Source organism: Cygnus atratus, unplaced genomic scaffold (assembly GCF_013377495.2).
Source record: "Cygnus atratus isolate AKBS03 ecotype Queensland, Australia unplaced genomic scaffold, CAtr_DNAZoo_HiC_assembly HiC_scaffold_47, whole genome shotgun sequence".
Classification (NCBI taxonomy): domain Eukaryota; kingdom Metazoa; phylum Chordata; class Aves; order Anseriformes; family Anatidae; genus Cygnus; species Cygnus atratus.
Window position 1 is genome coordinate 41,793 of NW_026110073.1, and position 25,439 is coordinate 67,231.

A 25,439-nucleotide genomic window follows, 5' to 3' on the forward strand; every position below is an offset into this window, starting at 1 on the left:
GGGCGGGGCTTAGGGGCAGCACGGAGCCCGGCCCCGCCCCCCGCCCCGGTGCCCCGCCCCCTCCCGGAACTGCCGCCGCTGCCCGCCCCGCCCCGGCCCCCCCGCACACGTCACAGCCGGTGTCCGGCACCGTTTTATTGCCCCCCCCGCCCCGCTCAGCGCCGCTCCGCCGCCTGCCGCCGGGTCAGCTCCGCGTACAGCCCGCCGCGCCGCCACAGCTCCTCGTGCGTGCCGGCCTGCGGGGCCGCCGTCACCGGGCGGGGCACGGCCCGGGCCCGCCCACTTTGGAAAGGCCCCGCCCCCAGCCCAAGCCCCCCGAGGAACCCCTCCAAGCCCCGCCCATCACTCGAGCAAGCCCCGCCCCCTTCCCCTCCCTGGAGCCCCCCGCCAAGCCCCGCCCCCCGCCCCTCCCTAGAGGACCCCTCTCCAAGCCCCGCCCTTCCCCGGGCCAAGCCCCGCCCCTTGCCCACCCATGAATGAAACCCCCCAAGCCCCGCCCCCCACCCGGAGAAACCCCACCCAAGCCCTTCCCCACTTTGAGCCAAGCCCCGCCCCCCGGCCCCACACCCTCAGGGTACTCCGCCAAGCCCCGCCCTACTTTGAGATAAGCCCCGCCCCCTTGCTCCTCCCTAGAGGACCCCCCTCCAAGCCCCGCCCCTTGCCCCGCATGGCCCCGCCCCGCCCCTTGCCCCCGATGACCCCGCCCCGCCCCTCACCCTGTCCCCAGACGACCCCGCCCTGCCCCTCCCACGGGTGACCCCGCCCCCCGCCCCGCCCACCTCGGCCACGCGCCCGCCGTCCAGCACGACGATGAGGTGGGCGCCGCGCACGGTGCTGAGCCGGTGGGCGATGACCAGCACCGTGCGCCCGCGCGCCGCCCGCTCCAGCGCCGCCTGCACCACGCGCTCCGACTCGGCGTCCAGCGCGCTGGTGGCCTCGTCCAGCACCAGCACGGCCGGGTCCTTGAGCAGCGCCCGCGCGATGGCGATGCGCTGCCGCTGCCCCCCCGACAGCGCCGCGCCGCGCTCGCCTGCGGAGCGCGGGGACGCGGTGGGTGCCCCCGACCCCCCCCGCCCGCCCCGCTGCCCCCCGCCCGCCCCCGCCCCGCCGCTCACCCACGACGGTGCCGTAGCCCTCGGGGAAGCTGCGGATGAAGCCGTCGGCGTTGGCGAGGCGCGCGGCCGCGTACACCTCCTCATCGGAGGCGCCCGGCTTCCCGAAGCGGATGTTCTCCATGATGGTGGTGCCGAAGAGCACGGGGTCCTGCGGGAGCGCTCGGCCCTGAGCGCCGGGACTGGCCCCGGCCCCCCCCCCCGGACGCACCCGGCCCCCCCGCGCCCCGCACCTGGCTGATGAAGCCGATGACCTGGCCCCGCAGCCAGGAGGGGTCCAGCGAGGCGATGTCGTGGCCGTCCAGCGTGATGCTGCCCTGCGTGGGCTCGTAGAAGCGCTCCAGCAGCGCCGCCACCGTCGACTTCCCTGCGCGGGGGCACCGGGGGGGGCAGCGTCAGGTCCCGGCCCCAGCCTCGTTGGAGCGCACTGGGCAGCGCACTCACCCCTGCCTCCAGCCAACGGGGGTCCTGTGCCCCAGGGGTGTCGGGAAGGGGCTGTGCTGGTACCTCCTCCGGAGGGTCCCACGATGGCCACGGTCTTGCCAGGGGGCAGGCTGAGGCTGAAGTCCCGCAGGACGGGGTGCCCGGGGCGCGTGGGGTAGCTGCGGGCAGAGGTGCGGGGGCTCAGGGGGCTGCAGGCAGCGGGGGGGTCGGCGGGGCAGGGGCTGGGGCTGGGGCCGGGGGCTCACCTGAAGGAGACGTGGTGGAAGGCGACGTGGCCGAGCAGCGAGTGGCTGGGGATGGAGGCGCCCCCCCGCAGCGGCACCTTGGGCTCCAGCATCATGAACTCCAGGACGCGGGCGCCCGCGCTCAGACCACGCACAACCTGGGGGGGGGGACAACACGGACACAGCCGGAGTGCCCCCGTCCCCCCCAGCAGCTGGGGGTCAGCGCGGGGACCCGGTGGGACCCCCCCTACCTGCCCGAAGAGGATGGAGATGTTCGCCATGGACCTGCTGGCACAGGGGAGAGGCCAAGCTCAGGGTGAGCCCTGAGGCGGTGGCAGCGAGGCGGGGGGAGCATGGGGGCCCTGCCCTCACCTTTGCACCGTCTGCGAGGCCACCAGGAAGGACATGAGGTCTCCAGGCGAGAGCTCGTTCCCGGCCATCAGCGAGCCGCCCACGAAGATGGTCCCCAGCACGATGCCTGCAGGCATGGGGCACTTGTGGGTCCTGCCCCCCTGTGGGTCCTGACCCCCCCCGCGGGTCCTGCCCCCCGCGGGGTCACTCACCATTGAGCGCCAGGTTGGAGAGCCCCTGGAAGGCGGCGATGCCCAGCCCCAGCCGCTGGCTCAGCTGGCTCGAGTGCTCCGCCTCGGCGCAGTACAGCCTGCGGGCGGGGGGGTGACAGCACCGCGGCCAGCCCGCGCCCCCCCGCCCCGTGCCACCACTGCCGGACCCCGCCGCGTCCTCACCCCGCCTGCTGGTCCTCCATGGCGAAGGCGCGCACGGTGCGGACGTTCCCCAGCACCTCGTCTGCCACCCCGGTGGCCTTGGCCACCTGCGCCGAGAGGGACGAGGGACATGGGAGAGGGCAGCCGGCGGGACGGGGTGGCCCTGGGCTCTGCCCCTGGGGGGTCACAGGTGAGGGGCGCGGGGTTTACCTGCTCCTGCGCCCGGCGGGAGAGGCTGCGGAGGAAGGAGCCGACGAGGGCGCCGGCGCCCACCAGCGTGGGCATGACGAGGAGGAGGAGGCCGGTGAGCTTGGGCGAGAGCAGGTAGAGCGAGAGGATGCAGCCCGCCGCCTGGGTGCTGCTGCGTAGGCCCTGCGGAGAACGGGGCTGTGGCAGGGCCGGGCACCGGGATGGGGTTCCGGGGGGGTCCGGTGCCACGGCCTCACCTGGGAGATGATGAGCTTGAAGGAGGACTTGAACTCCTGGACGTCGGCCGTCAGCCGGTTCACCAGCTGCCCCGTCCGGTTGGCGTCATAGAACGCCACGTCCTGCCTGCGGGACAGCGGCAGGGTGGGTTGGGGGGCTGCAGCGGGACCCCCCCCACCGCCCCTCGTTTGTGTCCCCCCCCCCGGGGCGTCGTACCGCAGCAGGGAGATGAAAAGAGCCTTGCGCATGCTGGCGGCCACCTGCTCCCCGACCCGTGACAGCAGCGCGATGTACCCGAAGGTCAGCAGCCCCTGCGGGAAACGAGCGGGGGGCTTGGGACGGGGTGCGGGGTGCAGCCCCCCTGCCCCCCCCCCAGCGCGGTGCCGGTGCCCACCTGCAGGCAGTAGAGGCCGAGCAGGCGCAGCGCCGGCGGGCGCGCAGCTCGCAGGTACCCGGCCAGGCGGCTCTGGGCGCCACGGGCCACCACGTTCACCAGCTGCCCCAGCAGCACCGGGATGCGGACGTTGAGCAGGGCTGCGCCCAGGGCCAGCTGCGGGACGGGGCGTCAGCGGGACGGGGACCGGGACGGGGATGGGGACAGGATGGGACCACGGCCCCTGCCACCCGCCTCTGCTCACCACCACGGCCGCTGAGAGGGCGAGGAGCTGCGGGCGCAGGAAGGCCCAGAAGACCGGCCAGTCGAACACAGGCTCCGGACGGGGCTGCGTGGGGTCGGTGGGGACACCGGGGACACCGGGGACAGCGGGGACAGCGGGGACAGCAGCCTCCTGGCAGCGCACAGCCGAGCCCAGGCAGCCCAGCGCCAGGCCGGCCGGGGCGGCCAGCAGCAGGCAGCGCGGGGCGAGCGGCGCGGGGCGGCGGGGGGGGGCGCTGAGCCCCGGCCGGGCCCCCCCCGTACCTGCAACTGGGGAGCGCCGTGAGCGCACCGCCCGGGCACGGCGGGGGGGCGGCGAGGGACACGGGGGGGGGGGGGGGGGCGGGGCTGTGTCCCCCGCAGCTCCCCCCCCTCCCTTCCCCTCCCCCAACACCCCCCCGAGGACCCCGGTTCCCCCCTTCCCCCCCCGCTACCTGCGCCCCGGGGCCGTGGACGGGCGCAGCGCAGCGCGCACCGAGCGGGCACCGACCCGCGCCCCGAGCGCCAGCAGCAGCAGCATGGCGGCACCGGCACGGCGCGGCCCGGCTCGGCGCGGCCCGGCTCGGCACGGAAGGGGCGGGCTCCGGAGGGGCGGCCCCGGCAGCGGCGGGCGGAGCCCCAGCACCGCGGCCCGGGCCCCAGCGCTGCGGGGCCGAACCGGAGCCCCCAGCCCGCGGCACCGCGCCGGGACCCCCCCTCTCCGCCACCGGGACCGGGACCGAGACCGGGCCCCGCTCCGCGCCCCGCGTCCGGACCCCGACCCCGACCCCCTCCCGGGCCCCGATCCGCGGCCCCGCCGAGCCCCCGGGGCGCCCCCCCCGTGCCGGTGCCGGTGCCGGTGCCGGTGGCGGCGCGGCCATGCCCGGCGGGGGGGCGCAGGCCCGGTCCCGGGGGGGGCGCGGGGCCGTGTGAGCGCCCAGCGGCGGGGACGGCGGAGCCGCCAGGTGAGCCCGGGGACGGGGACACGGGGACGCCGCGACACGGGGACACCGCGACACGGGGACACGGGGACGGGGCCCGTGCGCTGCCTTCGCCTCGGCCCCGCCGTCCGGGCCCGGTGCCCGAGCCCACCCCGCTCGGGGGTCCCCACGCGTGTCCCGGGGGCCGTGGCGTGGCGGGGCCGCGATCCCCGCGGCGGGGCCGTGCCCGCGGAGGGCGCGCGTGTCCCCGGCGGGTCGCGGCGGGGCGGGGGGGGTGCCGGGGGCACCGAGGGGCCCGCGGGGACAGCGAGTCCCGCAGGGGCGCGTGTCCCGGGGCTCCCGCGTGTCCCGCGGGAACACGCGTGGACGGGGGTGGGTCGGGGGGGGACTCCCCGGGGGCCGCGGTCCCGCGCCTGGCCGTGCACCCCCAGCCCCCCCCGGTGTTTACGCTGCCCCCGGCTATTTTTGGGCCCCCGGCTATTTTTGGCCGGCAGGGGCGGGGGGGGGCGCGGGGGGCGGTGTCACGAGCGGGCGGCGCGCGGGGACACCCGATCCCGGGGGGCAGCGCGGGGACAGCGCGTCCCGGCCGCCCCGGGCCCCGCCGTGCCCCCGGTGCTGAATCACGGCCCCGGCCCCGTGAGTCAGCCCCGGGCGGGGCGGGGCCGCGCGGCTTCACCTGCGGCCGGGCCGGGCTCAGCCCCACGCGCGGGACCGGCGGCGGGCGAGCAGCAGCGGGAGCCGAGCGGCGGTACGGGGCGGGGGGAGCGTCCCGCCCGGGGAGGGGGCTCGTCCCGTCCCGTCCCGTCCCATCCCACCCCGGGGGGTGGGGGTCCCAAGGGAACAGGGGCCTGTCTTGCTTCGGGAGTGCGGGGGTCCCATCCTGCCCCAAGGGGTTGGGGTTCCATCCTGCCTGGGCGTTTATGGGGGTCCCGTCCTATCTGGGAGGGTTATGGGGGACCCCCTCCCGCCCTAGGTTATGGCCATCCCGTCCTTCCCCAAGCGGTCAGGGGGCCCATCCTGTCCACAAGGGTTATGGGGGGGCCCCATCCTGCCTCGAAGTTTATGGGTGTCCCATCCTTCCCTAAGGGGTCTGGGGTCCCATCCTATCATGGAGGGTTATGGGGGATCCCATCCTGCCCCAGGTTCTAGGAGTCCCATCCTTCTCCAAGGGGTCTGGGGGTCCCATCCTGCCTTAGGTTATGTGGGGTCCCATCCTACTTGGGGGGGTTACAGGGGCCCCATCCTTCCCCAAGGGTTCTGGGGTCCTATCCCACTGGGGGGGGTTACAGGGGTCCCATCTTTCCCTAAGGGGTCTGCCCCGTCCCGGGCACCAACCGACCACAGGGCACGGTGCTGGGCCCTGGTCCCGGCCACCCCTGCGGGTTGTGGGGTGCTCGCTGCCATGGGGCCGGGGCCACCTCATGCTGGGTGCAGCTGAGCCCCTGCTGGCACCGCACGGAGCAGGTCCGGGTGCCAGTGGTGGTCCAGCCGGTGGGACGGGACCGACGGCCTGGCCCTGCCCGGGGCCGTGCCCGCGGCTGTGGTGCGGGGCCAGCTCAGGCCACCCGAATTCGGGGCACGCGGGCGGCGCTCTGTGGCCTCCCCGGCATTTCCTGTGCCCGGCCCCGGGGCAGACAGCTCAGCCTGGCTCGGTGCAGCACAGCACGGCACCCCTGTGGGGCTGGGCTGGGTGGGGGCCCCATCCCCGCCCCGCTGCTGGGGGTCCCATGCCAGGGGCTCTCCGGTGCCAGCGCACGCGTCCCATCCCATCCCGCCCCGCGCAGGCGGCACGGCCGGAGGCAGCGATGGCAGCGCAGGCCGAGTACCACCGGCTGGAGGACTACGAGGAGGACTCCCCCCCCGGCGAGGAGGAGCTGCTGGTGCACGTCACCGAGGGGCTGCAAGGTGGGGGCACCCCCCGCCGGCCTGGGGGGGCGGCTGGAGACGTAGCCTCGGCTGAGCCCCCCCCGGTGTTTTTCTCTCCCGCCAGACTCCTGGCACCACATCAAGAACCTGGATAATTTCTTTACCAAGATATCCTTGCTGGGCCGCATGCCCGCCTGCAGGGGGGTGGGGAGGTGCGGGGGGGCAGCACCGTGGGCACGTTCCTTAACGCGCGCCCAACATCTACCACTTCCACCAGAAGAACGGCTTCGCCTGCATGATGCTCTCCGACCTCTTTGAACTGGTGTAAGTGCCACTGCGGGGCAGGGGCCGGGGCTGTGCCCCCCCCCCCCCCACGCTGAGCCCCGTGCCCCCCCAGGCAGTTCCTGTTCGTCGTCACCTTCAGCACCTTCCTGCTGTGCTGCGTGGAGTACGACGTCCTCTTCGCCAACCGCCCGCTCAACCACAGCCAGGCACCGGCCCCGGAGCGCAGCAAGGTGACGTTGCCCGACGCTATCCTGCCCGCGCCGCAGTGCGCTCAGAGGTGAGGAGCGGGGGCACGGGGGGCACAGCGATGCCGTGGGGCCCCCCCCCGAGCCATGTGTGCCCATCCCGCCCGCCCAGGATCCGCGCCAACGGCTGGGTCATCTTCCTGCTGGTGATGGCCGCGGTGTTCTGGCTGTACCGCCTGGTGAAGGTGCTGTGCAGCCTGCTGAGCTACTGGGAGATCCGCGCCTTCTACATCAAGGCCCTGAACATCCCCTCGGTGAGCGGGGCTGGACGGGGCGCCGCTGGGGCGGGCACACCGGAGCCGCCCGTGCCGCGGTGGTGCCGGCGTGCCCGCGGCGACCCGCCTCTCCTCGGCGCAGGACGGGCTGTGCAACTACAGCTGGCAGGAGGTGCAGGCGCGGCTGATCTCGCTGCAGCGCGAGCAGCAGATGTGCGTGCACAAGAAGGAGCTGACGGAGCTGGACATCTACCACCGCATCCTGCGCTTCAAGAACTACACCGTGGCCATGGTCAACAAGTCGCTGCTGCCCGTCCGCTTCCGCCTGCCCCTGCTGGGCCACGTCGTCTTCCTGACGCAGGGCCTCAAGTACAACCTGGAGCTGCTCCTCTTCTGGGGCCCCGGCTCGCTCTTCCAGAACAAGTGGAACCTGCAGCCGCAGTACAAGCGGGCGGGCTCGCGGCTGGAGCTGGCGCAGCGCCTGGCGCGCACCATGGTGCTGCTGGGGCTGGCCAACCTGCTGCTGTGCCCCTTCGTGCTGGTGTGGCAGGTGCTCTACGCCTTCTTCAGCTACACCGAGGTCATCAAGAGGGAGCCGGGCAGCCTGGGCGCACGGCGCTGGTCGCTCTACGGCCGCCACTACCTGCGCCACTTCAACGAGCTCAACCACGAGCTGCAGGCGCGCCTGAGCCGCGGCTACAAGCCGGCCACCAAGTACATGAACTCCTTCACCAGCCCGCTGCTCACCGTGCTGGCCAAGAACGTCGGCTTCTTCGCCGGCTCCATCCTGGCCGTGCTCATCGTCCTGACCGTCTACGACGAGGACGTGCTGACCGTGCAGCACATCCTCACCGCCATCACCCTGCTGGGGCTCGTGGTCACGCTGGCCAGGTGGGTGTGCCGTGCCGTGCCGTGCCGTGCCACCCGCAGGCACCAGGGCTGCCGTGGCAGGGGTCCGACGCCCGCCCCTGCCCCGCAGGTCCTTCATCCCCGACGAGCACATGGTGTGGTGCCCGGAGCAGCTGCTGCAGCGCGTCTTGGCGCACATCCACTACATGCCCGACCACTGGCAGGGCAATGCCAGCAAGTCGGAGACACGCAACGAGATGGCGCAGCTCTTCCAGTACAAGGCGGTGAGCGCGGGCCGGCGGCCGCGGCAAGGGGGGCCCTTCCTGCCCCCTGACACGCCCCCTGCCCACCCACAGGTCTTCATCCTGGAGGAGCTGCTGAGCCCCATCCTCACCCCTCTCATCCTCATCTTCGCCCTGCCCGCCCGCGCCCTGGACATCATCGACTTCTTCCGCAACTTCACGGTGGAGGTGGTGGGGGTGGGCGACATCTGCTCCTTCGCCCAGCTCGACATCCGCAATCACGGCAACCCCCAGGTGAGGGGGCCGGGGCCGGGGGGCCGGGGCCGAGCGCTGCAGCCCCACTGCCCCCGCTCACCCCGCTCCCCCGCAGTGGCTGTCGGCGGGGCAGACGGAGGCCTCGGTGTACCAGCAAGCCGAGAACGGGAAGACAGAGCTGTCGCTGATGCACTTCGCCATCACCAACCCGCGCTGGCAGCCGCCCCCGCAGAGCGAGCTCTTCCTCAGCCACCTGAAGGAGAAGGTGCAGCAGGACGCGGCCGCCGCGCCGCCCGCCCAGCGCATCCTGGCCGAGGGGCCCCTGGGCACCTCGCTGCTCTCCGACGACTCGGCCACGGCGGTGAGTGGGGCGCGGGTACTCCCGTGGGGACTGCGGTGGGCCAGGGCCACCCGTGCCCCCCGGGCGGGGGGAGTTGGAGGGGCGGCACGGCAGGGATTCGGCTCGGCACGGCACGGGCGGCTGTGACCGCCGTGTCTCCGCAGCCGGACGGCTTGCTGGCCAGCGTGCTGGCCCGCCCCATCCTCTCTGCCAGCGGGCTGGTGTCCCGGGACCGGCGCTTCGTCCAGCCCTGCAGCACGGCCAGCGCCGCCGCCAGCGTCCTGGCGTCCCTCTCGTCCCCGCTGCCCGGGCGGGCGCGCGTCCCCTCCGCCGACAGCCCCGGCTGCCACAGCGACCGCCTGCTCCCGGAGGAGAGGTGCTGCCGCCACGCGTCCCGGGCTCGGAGCCCTGCCGGGGGCGCGGGGTGGGCGTGGGGCAGGGGGGGCTCGTGCTGGGGGGGTGGGGGGGTGCCCTCAACCCGTGTCAGCCCCGTGCTTGTGCTCTGCCCGCAGCTTGCTGCTGAGTGAGTCGCGCCTGCTCAGCCTGAGCCGCTCCGCCGTGCTCGCCGAGGTGGCCTCTGCCGAGATGAGCCTGCACGCCATCTACATGCACGAGGTGAGGTCCCGGCCCCCCTCCCCGTGGTGTCCCCGCGGCCGTGCCCCTGCCACCCCCAGTGCCTCCCCTGTCCCCATCCCTGAGCCGCAGCCCCCCACCCTGCGCCTGGCTGGGTGTCACCGCGAGCCCCCTCCTGCCGCCCTGTGCCACAAGACCCCCAGCCCTGCCAGGCCAGCCCAGCTGCCCCGCGCTGTGTGCCCCCGCTGGGGGGGCAGCGAGCGGTGACTGCCTCTCCCCCCCCAGCTCCACCAGCAGCAGCAGCAGGGCCCTGCGCCCCTGGCCGTGGGGCTGTGGGTGGCTGCAGGGGCTCCCAAGCAGCCCTCCGTGACCGCAGGTGAGTGCCGCGGGGTGCCAGATGCGTGCTGGCCCCAGTGCCTGCGGGGCTGAGCTGGGGGTGACTGGGGGGCTCCCCCGACCCCACAGTGGGGGGCTGTGGGGCACAGAGTGCCCTGACCCAGCTCTGCACCAGGCTCGGCTGCCCGCGCCTCGCAGGCTCAGCTCCGGGAGATGCCGCTGGGAGGCTGGGCTGAGGAAGAGGAGGAGGAGGAGGAGGAGGAAGAGGAGCAGACGACGGGCTAGCTGCCCATTGCTCCGGTGAGTGCGGAGGGGAGGCTTGGCACCCCCCGGGGCCGGGACCTACGGGGTGCATGTGCTGCAGCGTGCCCCTGACGGCCCCCTTTCCCCGCAGGTTCCTGGGTGCACCAACAGCGCCCGGCACCCCCAGGCCTGGGGGAGCTGCTGGAGGGGGCGGCCGGGGCCCGGGCGCCGTGGGGCCGCTCGACGCCGCCTGCTGCAGCCGGGGGCCCGACCGTGGGGACCCCCGCTTGGCTGTGTCTCCGTGCCGCTGCCTGGCCTGCGGCGTGGGGCCGGGGCGCTGCCGGGGGCAGCCGGCCCCACCAGGTGCTATATTTATATGGGGGGCACGGCGCACCTGGGGCTGCTGCCGTGCCTGCTGCCCCCCCGTGCCGGGGCCCCCCCACTGCTGTGGCCAAGCCTGGGGTGACGCAGGACCCCCCTCGGCCCCGGGAGCCCCAGGGGCAAATAAAGGTTTACAGACTGGTTGTGCTGCGTGCGCTGCCCCGCCGGGGTGCCGCCGGCTCCGCGTGGGGACCGGGGCAGGGGTGGTGGGGGGGTGGCACCGGGGCAATGCCGTGGTTCCGTGGTGTTTTGTCACACGACGCTGGGGTGCGCTGGGAGCTGCTGGTGCTGCTCACCCGCTGCCCCCTCAGCCCCGTCCCTGCCTGCAGGGTGCAGGGGCTGCCGAGGCGCTGCCCGGACCCCAACCCGCACGTGGTCCCCCCCTGCTGCCCCCAGCCCCCCCAGAGCCCCCCGGGACGCAGGACGCCGTACGGGGTTATCAAAACTAAACCTTTACTGGGGGCGGGCGCTGCCTGCAGCGGGGGGGCAGCAGCGCGGGGGCACGGGGGGGGTCCCCGGCGCGCTCAGGGGGCCGGGCGCGGCGGCCGGCGCTCCTGCATGGAGAAGGACTGGCTGCGGATGCGGAAGGCCACCTCCTGCGTGCGGAAGGTGAGGCCGAAGATGTCCTCGTGGTACCGGTTCTTGTCCTGCGGGGAGGGGGCAGTGGGGACAGCAGCTCCGGGCACCCTCCCCAAGCCCTCCCCGTCCCCGCGCCCCCCCGTCCCTTACCCGCAGCTCGCTGATGAAGTCCCCCGCCTGCCCCAGCGTCATGCCGGCCTGCTGCACCAGGATGTGCTGCACCGTCTGCAGCACCTCGGTGGCCATCGTCACGTCCCCGCACACGTACATGTGCCCTGCGCACTGGCACAGCACCCGGTGCACCTCCTCCGCCAGCTGCGTCCGCAGCACGTCCTGCACGTAGGCCTGGGGGCGCGGGGGCTGCGCTGAGACCCGCACGTGGCCCCCGTCCCTGTCCCCATCACGTCCCTGTCCCCATCCCCGCCCCGTCCCCGTGTCCCTGTCCCCCCTGTGTCCCCACGCCAGCCCTGCCTCCCTCCCTCTGTGTGCCCCCAGCCCTGTCCCCGTCCCCATCCCGTTCCTGCCCCCATCTCGCCCTGGCCCCCACCTCCCTCCCCGCCCCGTCCCCGGTCCCCGTCCCCGTCCCACCTTGGGGGTGTCGGGCTCACGGGAGAAGGCGGTGAGGACCTGGCTGAGGGCCCCCCGCTCCCGCGCCTCCTCCATCTCCTGCCGGTAGATGTGGTCCAGCGCGGACGAGCGGCACCCGAACACCAGCACCATGCTGCCCAGGGGGCCGCCTGCGGGGGCAGCGGCTGCAGCACCCGCCCCGAGCCCCGCGCCCCCCGTCCTGCCCCCCCAGCGCCACCACAGCCCCGCGTCCACGCCTCCCCGGCCCCCCCCGCCCCTTTTCCCAGTCCCCGTGTGCCCACGTCCCCGCAGCCCTGTGCCCCGTGTCCCCACGCACAGTGTCCCCGTGTCCCTGTGAATGGTGGTCCCGTGTCCCATATCCACACGCACAGCGCTTGTGTGGCCCCACGCGTGGTGTCCCCAGGAACGATGTCCCCATGTCCGTGCACAGGGTGTCCCCATGCACAGCGCCCCTGTGTCCCTGTGCGTGGTGTTCCAGTGTCCCATGTCCCCACGCACACTGTCCCCATGAATGGCATCTCTGCAACCCGCTGTCCCCAGTATCCCCATGCATGGTGTCCCCATGTCCCAGTGCCCCGGTATCCCTGCGCGTGGTGTCCCCATGTCCTTCCGCCCGACGTCCCCTTGCCCCCCGTGGTGTCCCCATGTCCCCACACATGATGTCCCCACGCACGGTGTCCCCACGCACGATGTCCCCTTGCCCCCGCACAGTGTCCCCATGCGTGGCGTCCCCCCGCCCAATGTCCCGGTGTCCCCACGTCCCGGTGCCCCGGTATCCCCACGCACGACGTCCCCTTGTCCCCCGCAGTGTCCCCAGGTCCCCGCGCCCGGTGTCCCTGTGTCCCGGAGCCCCCGGTGCCCCCCCCCCGACGTCCCCCTGCCCCCCGCAGTGTCCCGGCGCCGCACCTCCGCCCTGCAGCTCGTGCAGCCGGTGCTGCCAGAAGCTGCGGAAGGGCGCCACGCCGGTGCCGGGTCCCACCAGGATGCACGGAGCCTCGGCGGCGGGCGGCAGCCGGAACGAGGGGGCGCTGCGGGGCGGGGCCAGACGGAGGGGGCGGGGTCAGCCGGGAGGGGGCGGGGCCAGCCCGGCGGGGGCGGGGCCAGCCCGGGGGAGGGCGCGGGGCATGCTGGGGGTTGTAGTCCGGGGAGGGGACGGGGTGGAAGGCGTTGAGGGAGGGCGAGGGGCGGCCGCGGGCGGGGAGCTGCGGGTTTGGGCTGAGGCGGGGGCTCAGGGGCGTGCTGGGACACCGGGCTTGGGCTGGGCGGGGGCAGGGAAATACGGTTTTGGAGGGGGGGGAGGGGGGCACCCAGGAATGCTGGGAAATGTAGTTTGGGGAGGGGGCACCGAGGAATGCTGGGGAATGTAGTTGGGGAGGAGTGGAGCACCAAGGCATGCTGGGAGGTGTAGTTTTGGGAGCACCAAAACATACTGGGGAATGTAGGTGGGGGGGAGGGTCTGAGGCACCAAGGCATGCTGGGAAATGTAGTGGGGGGGGCTATCGCACCGAGGCATTCTGGGAAATGTAGTTTTGGGGGACTGGAGCCCAAGGCATGCCCGGAAATGTAGTTTTGGGGCTATAACTCCGAGGCATGCTGGGAAATGTAGTTTGGGGGCTATAACACCGAGGCACGCAGGGAAATGCGTTTTGGGTCTGGGGGCGCGGCGCAGCAGTCCCTCACCCCCGGATGAAGGCAGGCACGGTGTCCCCGGGCTGCAGCCGCGCCAGCCACGTGGAGCAGACGCCGTGGTGCAGCGGGCCCTGGCCGTCTGCGGGCAAGAGGCACGGCTGCGGCTCACGGACCCCAGCCCCACAGCGGGGCTAGGGGACGGGGCCCGCAGTGCTGTGGGACACGGGGTGCTGCAGGGGGGGGTGTGGGCAGTGGGGGTGTGGGCAGGGTGGGACCCCAAGGTACTCAGGGACTGGCGGTGCCCTGGGGACCCGGAGGTACCCCAGGGGTATGGGAGTTCCCCGGGGACTGGCGGTGCCCTGAGGGGGTGGAAATTCCTTGGAGGACCCCAAGGTTTCCCAGGGACTAGTGGCTCCCTGGGGACCCCGAGGTACCCCAGGGATTTGGTGGGTTCCCCGGGGACTGGAGGTACCCTAGGGGCGTGGAAATTCCTTGGGGGACCCCAAGGTACCCGGGGAGTGGCGGTGCCCTGGGGACTCCGAGGTACCCCAGGGATGAGGCGGTTCCTCGGGGACTGGCAGTGCTCCGGGGCCATGCAGCAGCTGCAGGGCAGGGGGGCACCAGCACCAAGCCTCTGTCCCCCCCACCCCCCGCCCCTGTCCCCACTCACTCTCGCTGTGGTAGGTGACGACTGCCACGGTGAGGTGGATCTGGCCGGGGCAGGGGCCCGGTGCGGAGCTGATGGAGTAGTAGCGCGGCTGCAGCAGCGGCAGCTGGGTGAGCAGCAGGGGGGCCGGCAGCCCCACCGAGGGGAACTCCTCCAGCACCTCCAGCAGCGTGGGGCACCGGAACCACTTCCAGTCCTCGTACAGCCGGGCGTCCTGCAGCACGCACCGCTGGGCCACGCGCAGCGCCCAGCACCGCTGCCGGCAGGGACCCCCGCCAGCAGGGGCCCGTGTCCCTGCAGCCTGGCACCCCAGCAGCCCAGTATCCTGGGATCCCACTATGCAGCATCCCCGTATCCAGCATCCCAGTATCCCAGCATCCCAATATCCTAGGATCCCAGTATTCAGTGCCCCAGTACTCAGCACCCCGGTATTCAGCATCCAGTATCTCAGCATCCCAATATCCAGCATGTCAGTATTCTGGGATTCCAGTATCCAGCATCTCACTATCTCAGCATCCCAATATCCCAGTATCCAGTACCCCGATATCCCCGTATCCAGCATCCCAGCACCCCAGCCAGAGGGACCACCGCACCCAGTGTCCCAGCTGGGCAGGAGCTGCCTGTCCCAGTATCCCAGCCCATCAGGATCCCAGCAGCCCAGCACCCACCCCCACCCCCACCCCCGGCGCCAGCCCCTTCTCCCCGCGTGTCCCCCGGCCCCGACCTGGCTGAGCTGCTGCAGGCGCTCGCGGTCGGCTGGCTCCTGCGCCAGCGTGGCCAGGAGCTGCAGGAACTGGGGGCTCGGCGGGGCCGTGATGTCCAGGAAGAAGGTGAGCGCCTGGTGCAGGGTGCAGGGGGGCAGGCGGCTCTGCGGCACCCAGCTCGACTTGTGGCCGGGGAACCTGCCTGCAGGACAGCAGGGGGTGGGCGCGGGGATGGAGGGGGGGGGGGGGACAGGGGCAGGGACAGGGATGGGTAAGAGAGGGGAGGGGAAGGGGCGTGGGGAAGGGGACAGGGAAGGGGATGAGGAGAGGAAGGGGATGTGAAAGGGGGATGAGGAAGGGGAAGAGGAAGAGAGGGGATGGGGAAGGGGATGAGGATGGGGATAGGGAAGGGGATAGGGATGGGGAACGGGATGTGGACAGGGGATGAGGAAGACAAAGGGGATGGGGATCAGGAAGGGGATGGGGAAGGGGAAGGGGATGGGGAAGGAGAAGGGGAAGAGGAAGGGGAAGGAAGGGGTGGGGAAGGAGGGGTGTTCTCCCCAGGGAGGATGTCAGGAGCCACCCCGTTCCCAGGCAGCCCTGGTGGGGGTCCCGCTCCGGGTGCAGCCCCCACGCAGGGTCGCTGGGGACCGGCTCCGAGGGCCCTACCGCTGCTGTCCTTCTCCAGGACCTCCACCAGGACGGGCTCGTCGGCGGGCAGCGGGTCCTCCACGCGCTCCAGCAGCTCCTGCACCAGCTCGGGGCGGTTGGCGGGGAAGACGCCGAGGTGGTCCCCGGGCAGGTACTGCAGCTCGGGCTGGCCCACGGCGTCCAGGCGCACCAGCATGGTGGCGCGGCTGCGGGGGCGGCCAGGGCACGGTGTGGGCGGGGGTCCCCGCTGGGGATGGGGGGGCGTGGGGGTGTGGGGGCGTGGGGCTCACCTGGATGCCTCGCTCTGCAGGTTCTCCACCGAGAGCACCGTGCATGGGAACACCTTGCGCTTGTGCACGTGGGCCAGCCCTGTGGGGCAGGGGGGTCAGCGGGGCTGGGTGCTCGGGGGGACGGATGGGGGTCAGAGGAGCTGGGGGAGGGGTCCCAGGACCTGGAGTGATGGTGGGGGTGGGGGCTGCAGCAGTGCCTGGGGGGCTGGCTGGGGGCCATTGGGGTTGGGGGCTTGAGGGGGGCTGCAGGGGCTGGGGTGCTGGTGGGGGGTCCCAGGCTGGGGTGCTGCTTGTGGTGGGGGTCCCATGTTGGCCATGGGGAGTCTGGCTGGGAGCCCTGGGAGTCTGGCTGGGACTCTGGAGCTCTGGGACTGGGGAGCTTGGCCATGGTGGGGGTCCCAGATTGGGGGGAGGTTCCTGCAGGGGGCTGGTGGGGGTGGGCCCATGCCAGGGCACCAAGGGGTGCACGGTACCAGTGAGGATGTCAGCGGCCTCGGGCTGCACGGCCAGCCGGTGCTTCTGGCGCTTCCAGCCCTGCTGGGGGGCGAAGACCTCCTCGGCTGCCGCCTCCGCCCCGTCCCCCACGCAGAAGGTCTCGCAGGCGGCCTGGGGGCAGCAGGGCCAGCAGTGGGTGCCAGGCCCGGCCCCGGGGGTCCCTGCCCCGTAGCCACTCCGCTGACCTGGAAGACGAGCTTGGCCCAGGTGCGGAAGGACTCCTCCTGCGCACAGAGCTCGTCCCCCTCGCCCATGGGCAGGATGCGCTCCCCGCCCAGCTCCTCCAGCCGCGTGTCCACCGCGTGCGCGAAGGCGCAGAAATGGGGGTACGCCCGGGACCCCAGCCCGAAGACGGAGAACCTGGTGGTATGGGGGGGACACTGAGCAGGGTGCCCCCAGCCCCAGCCCCACTCTGCCATGGGGGCCTGGGTAGTAGCTGGCTAATTCCCTGCTCCAGGTAGCATGGCTGCTTCCCTGCTCCAGAGGGGGCAGAGGTCACCACCCCATCCCCGTCCCAACCTATCCTCATTCCACCCAATCCCCATCCCACCCAATCCCCATCCCCATCCCCATCCCACCCCATCCCATCCCCATCCCCATCCCCATCCCATCCCATCCCACCCCATCCCATCCCATCCCATCCCCATCCCCATCCCCATCCCATCCCATCCCACCCCATCCCATCCCCATCCCCATCCCATCCCATCCCACCCCGTCCCATCCCCATCTCCCCATCCCCGTCCATCCCCCACCCATCCCCGTCCCGTTCCCGTACCGCAGGGCCCCCAGTGTGCCCGCACTGTCCGTGTTGCTCAACTGACGCCGCTTCCTCTTCCAGGAGGCCACGAGCTGGTCTGACTGCGAGACGCTGTTGAACCGCAGCTTGTAGCTCCTGTGGGGGGTGGTGTGAGCAGGTCCGGGGGCTCCCAGGGCCCGGGGCAGGCAGGGGGAGCTGGCCCCATAGCAGGGGGGGACAGGGGCACCCATGGCCCCCACACTCACTTGGGCGGCTCAGCCTGCGAGGCACTGGTGTAGGGCGATGACATCTCCATCAGCGCCTTGGAGAAGCTCTGTGGGGAGGCACAGGTCACTGCCCCATCCCTGTCCCATCCCCATCCCATCCCTGTCCCATCCCCGTCCCACCCCCGTCCCAGCTCCGTCCCATCCCTGTCCCATCCCTGTCCCACCCCCGTCCCCATCCCTGTCCCATTCCTGTCCCATCCCCATCCCATCCCTGTCCCATCCCCATCCCCATCCCCATCCCATCCCCACCCCTCCCCATCCCGTCCCCGTCCCCCTCCCTGCCCCACGCCACCCCTCACCTCCCCGCACTCCGGCGGGTCCCCGTTGCCGAAGGTGCTGGTCACCACCAGCACCAGGGTCTCGTGCTCCAGGGACACGATGTCATACTCGTCCATGCACAGCACCTGTGGGGTGGCGGGCAGGATGGGGTCTGGTGGCCGGGCCATCCTGTGCCCCCCCCGGCCCCTCTGCCCACCTTGGGGTCGAAGGCGCGGCGGAAGAGCTGGCAGAGGCTCCAGGCGTAGGTGCGCGACTTGCCGGTCTCGGTGGCGTACAGGATGGTGGCCTTCACGCGCCGCGCCATCACATGCCCCATCAGCTTGGCCGAGATCTTCACCGCACTGCGGGGGCGAGCAGGTCAGCGTCACCCCTGCCCCAGCCCCAGCACCCTCCTGGGGCTGCCACCTACTTGGCCACCTCCTTGAAGGTCTTCCTCCTGGTGACGGTGGTGCCTTTGGAGACGTAGACCTTCCAGGCGTCGGGCTGCAGGCGGGCAGAGGGGTCAGGAGTGGGGCAGGACTGGTGGGGTGGGGTGGGGTGGGGTGGGGAGGGGATGGGGTGGAGTGGGATGGGATGGGATGGGATGGGATGGAATGGGATGGGATGGGATGGGATGGGATGGGGAAGGGGAAGGGGAAGGGGAAGGGGAAGGGGAAGGGGAAGGGGATAGGAGGGGGAAGAGGAATGGGAGGAGGAGGGGGAAGGGGAAGGGGAAGGGGCCAGGCACACCTGGTAGCGGAAGGTGGGGCAGAGCTGGTAGTTGACCATCTCCTGGTGGAAGACGGGGGTGAGGCTGCCCGAGATGGGGGGCACGATCCAGACCCAGTCTGCTGGGCACCCGCCCCGTGTCCGCAGCTCGTTCTCCATGTGCTTCACAAAGGACTCGGTGGCCGCGTGGTGGTCCACGATCGTCACTTTGGCGACCTGCGGAAACAGGGGGGCGGGCAGCGGCCAATCCCCCCCGACATGCCGTGCCCCAGGGGTGTCCTCCTTGCTGCCCCCAAAGGCCAGCCCCCTGAGGCCGTGGTGCCCCCAGCCGCGCCAGCCTACCTGGTAGCTGTGCAGCACGGCGATGTTCACCTCCACGGCAGCTTTGTCCTTCCAGAGGGACGAGGTCTTGCGCGTGTCCAGCCCCATGCGCAGGGCCACCTCCTGTCGGGAGGTGCAGGCTCAGCAGGGCCCCCCAGCCCCCAGCTCCATCCCCCCCGCGGCGCTGCGGCGCTCACCTGCAGCAGGTTGTAGCGGTGGCTGTCGCACAGGTTCCTGGTGCCGATCTCGCTGCTCATGTACCAGCCGTTGAAGGGGGCCGCTGGGAACTCCAGCCCCCCGATCTCCAGCAGCATGTTGGAGACGGCGGGCAGCGCGTACCAGCGCAGCCCCAGCTCCCCGAACCACTCCAGCCTGTGTGGGGAAGGGGATGCAGCCCAGGGCCCCGCACCGGCCCCAGATCCCTATCGCAGACCCCTCACCTCCACCCCTGCCTCCCGTCCCCACTCCTGTCCCCTGCTCCAGGGCTGCGCTGGGATGAGCACGTGGAGCCCTCACCCCTGTCCCCATCTCTGTGGCCCATGCGCTGGGGCAGCCCCCGATCCATGGGCAGGGACAGGGGAGTCCTGGACCCACTCACGTGGGATGCGTGAGCGGCACCTCGAGGACCAGCTCCGGCGGCAGGGGGAAGAGCTCGGGGGCCTCGTCGGGGCCCTGCAGCAGCAGGGGCAGGACGTCGAAGCGGCCGTTGCCCGGGTTCCAACCGTAGTGCATGCAGAGCTGGGGGTGCAGGCGGCATCAGAGGGGGGGGGCTGTGGTACCCTTGCCCAGTGCCGGGGCGGCATGGTGGCCGTGGGGCCCCCACCTCGGTGATGTCCACGTTGGCCGGGTCACCCAGCACAGAGCCGTCGGGCTGGCGGTACCCGGCGTAGCGGATCAGCTGTGAGTTCCAGATGCGGAAGTCGCCCCGGCCCGGCACCCGTTGGGGGAAGATGGTGATGGCCGACCTGCAGAGCAGGGTCAGGGGAGGTTACTGATCGCCCCCCCATGTCCTCATCGCTGTCCCTGTCCTGTCCCATCCCATCCTGTCCCATCCTGTCCCATCCCATCCCATCCTGTCCCATCCCGTCCCGTCCCGTCCCATCCCATCCCATCCCATCCCATCCCATCCCATCCCATCCCATCCCATCCCATCCCATCCCATCCCCATCCCCATCCCCATCCCATCCCATCCCATCCCCATCCCCATCCCCATCCCCATCCCACCCCCATGCCATCCCGTCCCACCCCATCCCATCCCATCCCATCCCATCCCATCCCATCCCATCCCATCCCATCCCATCCCCATCCCCATCCCACCCCCATGCCATCCCGTCCCACCCCATCCCATCCCATCCCATCCCATCCCATCCCATCCCATCCCATCCCATCCCATCCCATCCCATCCCATCCCATCCCCATCCCCATCCCCATCCCCATCCCATCCCCATCCCCATCCCCATCCCATCCCATCCCCATCCCATCCCATCCCCATCCCCATCCCATCCCATCCCATCCCATCCCCATCCCCATCCCCATCCCATCCCCATCCCCATCCCCATCCCATCCCCATCCCCATCCCATCCCATCCCCATCCCCATCCCATCCCATCCCCATCCCCATCCCCATCCCACCCCCATGCCATCCCGTCCCACCCCATCCCATCCCATCCCATCCCATCCCATCCCATCCCCATCCCCATCCCCATCCCCATCCCATCCCCATCCCCATCCCCATCCCATCCCATCCCATCCCATCCCATCCCATCCCATCCCATCCCATCCCCATCCCCATCCCCATCCCATCCCCATCCCCATCCCCATCCCATCCCATCCCCATCCCCATCCCCATCCCATCCCATCCCATCCCATCCCCATCCCCATCCCCATCCCATCCCCATCCCCATCCCCATCCCATCCCATCCCCATCCCCATCCCCATCCCATCCCATCCCATCCCATCCCATCCCCATCCCCATCCCCATCCCCATCCCCATCCCCATCCCATCCCCATCCCCATCCCCATCCCCATCCCATCCCATCCCATCCCATCCCATCCCATCCCATCCACCATGCTCTCTCTCACCGTATGTTGCCGCGGTTGGTGGCATACTGGATGTGGGTGCAGAGGAAGCCAAACATCTCCCCCACGCTGGCACAGTCCCGGGCATCAAACACCTGTGGGGCAGGGGGTGCTGCTGCCTCCTCCATCCCCAGCCCCACAGCGTGCCCGGCCCCAGGGCGCCCCTCCAGCCTGGCCGTGCGGTGGGGCTGCGCCTGCCCTCACCTGCAGCTTGTTCCACTGGATGCGGCCGACGCAGCGGGCGGCGTTGCGCCAGGCCTGCTTGGCCCCAAAGATCAGCTCGGGCTCCAGCAGCTGGTAGGTGCCCGTGGCCTCGATGGCTGCCTCCACGTCCCGCAGCCGCTGCGCGTGCGCCGGGGAGTTGTCCCTGCAGGCACCCGCTCAGCTCACCCCAGCACCGGCTCGGGGGTGCCCGGAGATGGGGGGCCCCCTGGGGGCTCGGGCTGCCTGGGGTGCAGCGAGGAGGGCACAGGCAGGGAGGGGGAGGCAGCGTCCTTGGAGCCCCCAGCCCAAAGTGGGGGCTTTGGGGAGGGGAAGGGGCTTTGTGGTGCCCCGGGCAGGGATGAGGATTTGTGTGCCGTGGGGTAGGGCTGGGCTGTGGGGTGGGGCTGGGGACGGGGCTGTGGGGTGCCCTGGGGCAGGGACGGGGACAGGGCTGTGGGGTGCTGTGGGGCAGACCCCCGGCCGCACTCACCGCCGGATGGACGCGTAGTACTGGTTGATGAAGTCCCGGGCCAGGGCCAGCAGCTCGGGGCCACTGCGGGCACCCTCGGTGCCAGGGGCCGGCAGCTGCTTGGGCAGCACCAGGGAGCCCAGGCAGCGCCGCCCCGAGCACGGCAGCTCCTGGGCAGGCAGCAGAGGCTGGAATCCGTGGGGGCACCAGACCGGCCCCGCACCCCCAACCCCTCATGCCCCCACCCCGGCCCCCACCTGCTCGGCCTGGGCGCAGAGCGTGTCGTAGGCGATGCTCCCGGTCTCCCAGTTCTTCAGCCGGGCAAAGCGCGTGGGCTCCGTGGGGCGCACGGGCACCGGGCTGGGGACAGGCAGCCCTGAGCCCAGACCCACGCCTGGGGACCCCTCCCCATGCTCACCCCTGCAGCTCCGACACTTGGGGATGCTCCCAGCCCCCAGGGAACGGGGACGGTCGGGGCAGGTGGGAGAGTGGCCAGCAGGGGCGTGCTGCGGGCAATGGGGCGCAGTGCTGGGGGTGAGGGGGGGCATCTCCTATGCCCCTCTGCCCTTGGTGCTGCTGCGGTGTCCCCGGGCCCCCGTGGGTTGTGGGACAGGCGTGGGGTGAGGGGCTGGTGCTGGCTTGGGGCGTTCCTCGGCCTCATGCGTGCGAGCGAGCGTGAACAATAGGCGTGAGTCAGAGCCGGCTCCCGCCACCCGAAGGGGTTAACCGCCATCCTGTCCCCACGGGGGCTGTGGTGTCCCCCCCGTCCCGACACGGCTTACATCCCAACCCCGTTCATCCCCCCGTTCATCCCCCCGTTCATCCCCCCGTGTCCCATCCCCACGTCCCATCCTCCCCAGCTCGTCCCCTGGGTTCCCACACGTCCCACGGGCTGCCGTGGGGCAGGGGGGTGTCAGCGGGACAGCCCCGGGCACGCCGTGGGGCAGGGGGGACGCAGCCGCCACGCAGGGGGCAGCGAGGGCACGGGGCGCAGGGGGGGTTCCCGTGGCTGCGCCCCCCGTCCCGCCGCCGCCGAGCCGCTCCCACCCCGCCGGGGCCACGTCTCCCGTGGGGCCGCGGCTCCGGTGGGGCCGCGGCTCCGGTGGGGCCGGGGCTCCGCGGGGCTCCAGCCCGCCGGGGCCGTCCCCGTGAGCACCGTCCCGGACACGGACGGAGGCGGGGGTCCCGCCGAGCCCCCCCCCGCGCCCCGCCGCACCCACCTGCCCTTGTCGGGGCCGGGACCCTCCTCGGGCGCGGGGCTGAGCTGCCGCGAGCAGAGGCCGAGGCCGCAGGAGCGGGCAGCGCCGGGCAGCACGGCCGGCAGGTTCCCCATCGCGCCGCCACTGAGCCGCCGGGCCAGGAGCGGCCGCTTCCTCCGGCGATAAGGCGCGGGGGAAGCCGTGCCCCCCGCCCGCGCGCAGGGGGCGGCCGCCACGCGGGACGGCGGCGGGGGCGTGGGCGCGGGGCTGCGGGACCCCGCGCGTGGGGCGCGCGGGGACGGCGCCTGCTCGAGCACGGCCACCCGGGGCGGGGGGCGCGGACACGGCCCCCGGAGTTGCCGCGGGACCCACGCGGGACCCACGCGGGACCCGGCGGGGTCGGCCGGGGCCGGGGCCGGGGCAAGGGTCGGGGTCGGGCGGACCCCCGGGACGCCGCGGTGCTGCCGGGGGGGGTGGTCCCGGTGCCCCCCGTGGGTCCCCACGGCCCCGCGCCCCCCCGGCCCCCCGGCGCGGGGCGGACATCCGGAGGTGCGCCCCGGCCCCCCCGGCCCGGGCCCCCACCCAGTTCCTGCCATTGATGCCGCCCGGCCGCTGCCGGCCCCCCCTCGCAGGGCACCCGACGGGGGCCCCGCCACGGGGATGGGGGCGCAGGCGGGGGGGGCACCTGGGGCGGGGGGGGGAGAGTGGGGGGGGTCCCGCCGGGTACCCGCGGGGACGCTCCGAGCTGGGCGGGAGGACCCCGGGGGACAGGGGGTGAGGGGCCGGGTGGTCCCCCAGGGTCCCGGGAGTGGGGCTCCCGCCCCATGGGAGGGGGGGGGGCAGCGGGGACAGAGCGGGGTGCCCCGGGGGGGTCCGGCCGGGTCGGTCCGGTCAGGGGTTCCGCAGCAGTGCCGGGACTCGGGGGGGGCGGCAAGGGACGGGAAGCCGCGCCCCGCGGGTTTCCTTCCTGCGCTTCGGAGGAAAGCAACGCCTGGGGAGGGCGCGGGGGGAGCGGGGGGGTCCGGGCAGGGGGCTGGGGGGGGGCGGGACCCGCGCAGCGCCCCCGTGGGAAACGTCCTCGGGGACCCCCCCCGGGGCCGCCGCTCGGGGGCAGCGCCGGGTGCGCCCCCCAGCCCCACGGGCACCGCTGGGCAGCCGGCCCCGCGGGGGGGGCGTGGGACCCCCTCAGCCCCATGCCGGGGGCGCCCGCCCGGCCCCGCCGCACGGGGGTCGCCGCCCGCCGCCCCCAGCTGACCCCGCGCCCCCCCCCGACCCCCGCTCACCCCCCGGGGGCGGGGCGGGGCTGTCCGTCACCGCCGGGCGCTCACCCCATTGGCTGCCCCCCCCCCCCCCCCCCGGGGGGCGGTGACCGGGCGGCCCCGGTGCCGGTGCGGGGCGGGGGCGGGGGCCGGGGGCGGCCCCGGGGGCAGGCGGGGCGGGGGCTCGGGGCTTGTCCTGCCCGCAGCCCGCAGCCCCCCGCCCACGGCCCGGCCCCTCCCGCGTGGGTCCGCCCGTGGGGCAGCCGCGGGATTGCCCGCAGCCTCCTGGGGACCCGGGGCAGTGCGGGAGCGGCACGGCTCGGTGCGGCGTGGCACGGCTCGGCACATCTCGGCACATCTCGGCCCGGCTCGGCTCGGCTCGGCCCGGCCCGCTGGGAGCCCAGCCCGGCGCCGCGCGGGGCGGGCAGGGCCGGGGCAGGGCAGGGCCGGGCAGGTCCCGCCGCCGCTTTCAGCACCTCGGACAGGGGCGGGCGGCGCGGCCCCGCCGGGACCGGGACCGGGACCGGGAACGGGACCGGCACCGGGACTGGGACCAGCGAAGGCACTGGGACCGGGACCGGGACCGGGACCGAGACCGGAACTGGGACTGGGACTGGGACTTGGACTGGGACCGGGACTTGGACTGGGACCGACACCAGGACTGGGACAGGGATTGGGACTGGGACCGGCACCAGCAATGGGACAGGGACCAGTAACGGGCCTGGGCCTGGGCCAGACACCGACACTGGGACTGGGACAGGGACTGGCACTCGGACAGGGATCAGCACTGGAGCAGCACCGAGACCAATACCAGCACTGGAGAAGGACTGGGACCAGTACCAGTAGTAGGACCAGCACTGGGACCAGTCCCAGCACTGGAGCAAGACTGGCTGTGTGGAGCCCACCCGGCTGGGGACCGTGTCTGGGGGCTGCACTGTGGGGCTGGTGGGGGGGTCCCCAGTGTGAGTCAGATGCAGCCCCCCCCTCCCATGACCCCACATGACCCCGGGCAGAGCATGCTGCCCCAGCTCCCATTGTACCCAGTACCAGGACTGGGATGGGGATTGGGACTGGGGCTGAGACTGGGACCAGAAACGGGACTGGAACTGGGACCAGGACCAGCACTGTCACGGGGACTGTGACAGGAACAGGGACTGGCACCGGGACTGTGACAGGGACTGGCACTGGGACTGGGACGGGGACTGGCACCGGGACCAGCAGTGGGACTGGGACCAGTAATGGGACTGGGACCGGCAACGGGACTGGGACTGGGACCAGCAATGGGTCGGAGAACAGGACCAGGACCCAGCACCAGCACTGGGACCAGCAATGGGCAAGGACCAGGGCCCAGAGAGAGGATCAGAACTGGGACCAGAATCGGGACTGGGACCCGGCACTGGGACCGAATGCCAGACTGGTTGCAGCACTGGGACTGGGACCAGCACAGAGATTGGAGCCTGGCACCAGGCCAGGACTCAGCACCAGGCTGAAACTGGGGCCCACACTGGGACCAGTCCCAGCACTGGAGCAGCACTGGGACCAGTACCAGTACTAGGACCAGCACTGGGACCAGTCCCAGCACTGGAGCAGCACTGGGAGCAGTACTGGGACCAGTACCAGTACTAGGACCAGCACTGGGGCCAGTCCCAGCACTGGAGCAGGACTGGCTGTGTGGAGCCCACCCGGCTGGGGACCGTGTCTGGGGACCGCTCTGTGGTACCGGTGGGGGGGTCCCCAGTGTGGGTCAGATGCAGCCCCCCCCGTGACCCCACATGACCCGGGCAGAGCACGCTGCCCCAGCGCATCGCAGTGTCCCCAGCTGCAGACCCACCCTGGGTGCTGCGTGCTCGTCCCCCCCCGTTTGGCCCCCGGCCCCCCCCGGCCCCCCGGCGCTGCCGCCCAGGCGCAGCTGCTGTTTACGTTCCCGCGGCTGCTCCGCCGCCGGGGCTGGCACCGGCCC

General features: G+C 72.8%; 3 protein-coding genes across 4 annotated transcripts; 1 reads left to right on the forward strand and 2 right to left on the reverse strand.

Annotated features, from left to right (window-relative positions):
- Positions 1-122: 122 nt before the first annotated feature.
- Positions 123-5,692, reverse strand: ABCB8 (ATP binding cassette subfamily B member 8). The gene is made up of 17 exons (XM_050716859.1): positions 5,644-5,692; positions 4,021-4,167; positions 3,570-3,856; positions 3,326-3,481; positions 3,148-3,242; positions 2,952-3,057; positions 2,716-2,877; positions 2,527-2,612; positions 2,344-2,441; positions 2,153-2,258; positions 2,032-2,065; positions 1,802-1,938; positions 1,620-1,714; positions 1,346-1,479; positions 1,116-1,263; positions 780-1,030; positions 123-236 (listed from the first exon to the last, which is right to left on the reverse strand). The coding sequence occupies exons 1-17, from the start codon at positions 5,690-5,692 to the stop codon at positions 156-158; spliced, it is 2,172 nt and encodes a 723-aa protein (XP_050572816.1). The 3' UTR covers positions 123-155.
- On the forward strand, positions 4,447-10,477 carry ATG9B (autophagy related 9B). Its single transcript, XM_035554286.2, has 15 exons — positions 4,447-4,530; positions 6,291-6,411; positions 6,497-6,540; positions 6,632-6,696; positions 6,770-6,934; positions 7,015-7,156; positions 7,260-8,008; positions 8,097-8,250; positions 8,323-8,502; positions 8,579-8,824; positions 8,968-9,179; positions 9,316-9,418; positions 9,662-9,752; positions 9,888-10,012; positions 10,107-10,477. The coding sequence occupies exons 2-14, from the start codon at positions 6,312-6,314 to the stop codon at positions 9,995-9,997; spliced, it is 2,361 nt and encodes a 786-aa protein (XP_035410179.1). The 5' UTR covers positions 4,447-4,530; positions 6,291-6,311; the 3' UTR covers positions 9,998-10,012; positions 10,107-10,477.
- Positions 10,478-10,837: 360 nt separating this feature from the next.
- On the reverse strand, positions 10,838-22,354 carry NOS3 (nitric oxide synthase 3). 2 transcript variants are annotated; one of them, XM_035554281.2, is made up of 26 exons: positions 22,242-22,354; positions 21,279-21,381; positions 21,043-21,191; positions 20,553-20,715; positions 20,352-20,443; positions 19,094-19,235; positions 18,869-19,008; positions 18,468-18,642; positions 18,292-18,393; positions 17,971-18,165; positions 17,651-17,724; positions 17,438-17,582; positions 17,262-17,366; positions 16,942-17,009; positions 16,715-16,831; positions 16,125-16,299; positions 15,918-16,050; positions 15,445-15,523; positions 15,173-15,360; positions 14,524-14,705; positions 13,803-14,013; positions 13,184-13,271; positions 12,410-12,531; positions 11,504-11,652; positions 11,066-11,260; positions 10,838-10,983 (listed from the first exon to the last, which is right to left on the reverse strand). In XM_035554281.2, the coding sequence occupies exons 1-26, from the start codon at positions 22,352-22,354 to the stop codon at positions 10,861-10,863; spliced, it is 3,528 nt and encodes a 1,175-aa protein (XP_035410174.1). In that variant the 3' UTR covers positions 10,838-10,860. The 2 variants fall into 2 exon arrangements, with proteins under 2 accessions (XP_035410174.1, XP_035410175.1); XM_035554282.2 differs by lacking the exons at positions 20,553-20,715; positions 21,043-21,191; positions 21,279-21,381; positions 22,242-22,354 and adding an exon at positions 15,103-15,118 and having other exon boundaries at positions 14,524-14,680; positions 20,352-20,422.
- Positions 22,355-25,439: the final 3,085 nt, after the last annotated feature.

Bases quoted from the DNA above. Each gene is read 5' to 3' on its own strand.
- ABCB8 (XM_050716859.1), bottom strand. From the start codon at position 5,692: ATGGGACCCCCAGACCCCTTGGAGAAGGATGGGACTCCTAGAACCTGG. The intron at 2,442-2,526 runs GTGAGGACGCGG...CCCCGCCCGCAG, and splicing joins ATGGAGGACCAGCAGGCGGG to GCTGTACTGCGCCGAGGCGG. The intron at 1,264-1,345 runs GTGCGGGGCGCG...GCGCTCCCGCAG, and splicing joins TCATCGGCTTCATCAGCCAG to GACCCCGTGCTCTTCGGCAC.
- ATG9B (XM_035554286.2), top strand. From the start codon at position 6,312: ATGGCAGCGCAGGCCGAGTACCACCGGCTGGAGGACTACGAGGAGGAC. The intron at 8,825-8,967 runs GTGAGTGGGGCG...GTGTCTCCGCAG, and splicing joins CCGACGACTCGGCCACGGCG to CCGGACGGCTTGCTGGCCAG. The intron at 9,419-9,661 runs GTGAGGTCCCGG...CTCCCCCCCCAG, and splicing joins ACGCCATCTACATGCACGAG to CTCCACCAGCAGCAGCAGCA.
- NOS3 (XM_035554281.2), bottom strand. From the start codon at position 22,354: ATGGGGAACCTGCCGGCCGTGCTGCCCGGCGCTGCCCGCTCCTGCGGC. The intron at 19,009-19,093 runs GTGGGGGCCCCA...CTGCACCCCCAG, and splicing joins CCAACGTGGACATCACCGAG to CTCTGCATGCACTACGGTTG. The intron at 13,272-13,802 runs GTGAGTGGGGAC...TCTTGCCCGCAG, and splicing joins CGTCACCTACCACAGCGAGA to ACGGCCAGGGCCCGCTGCAC.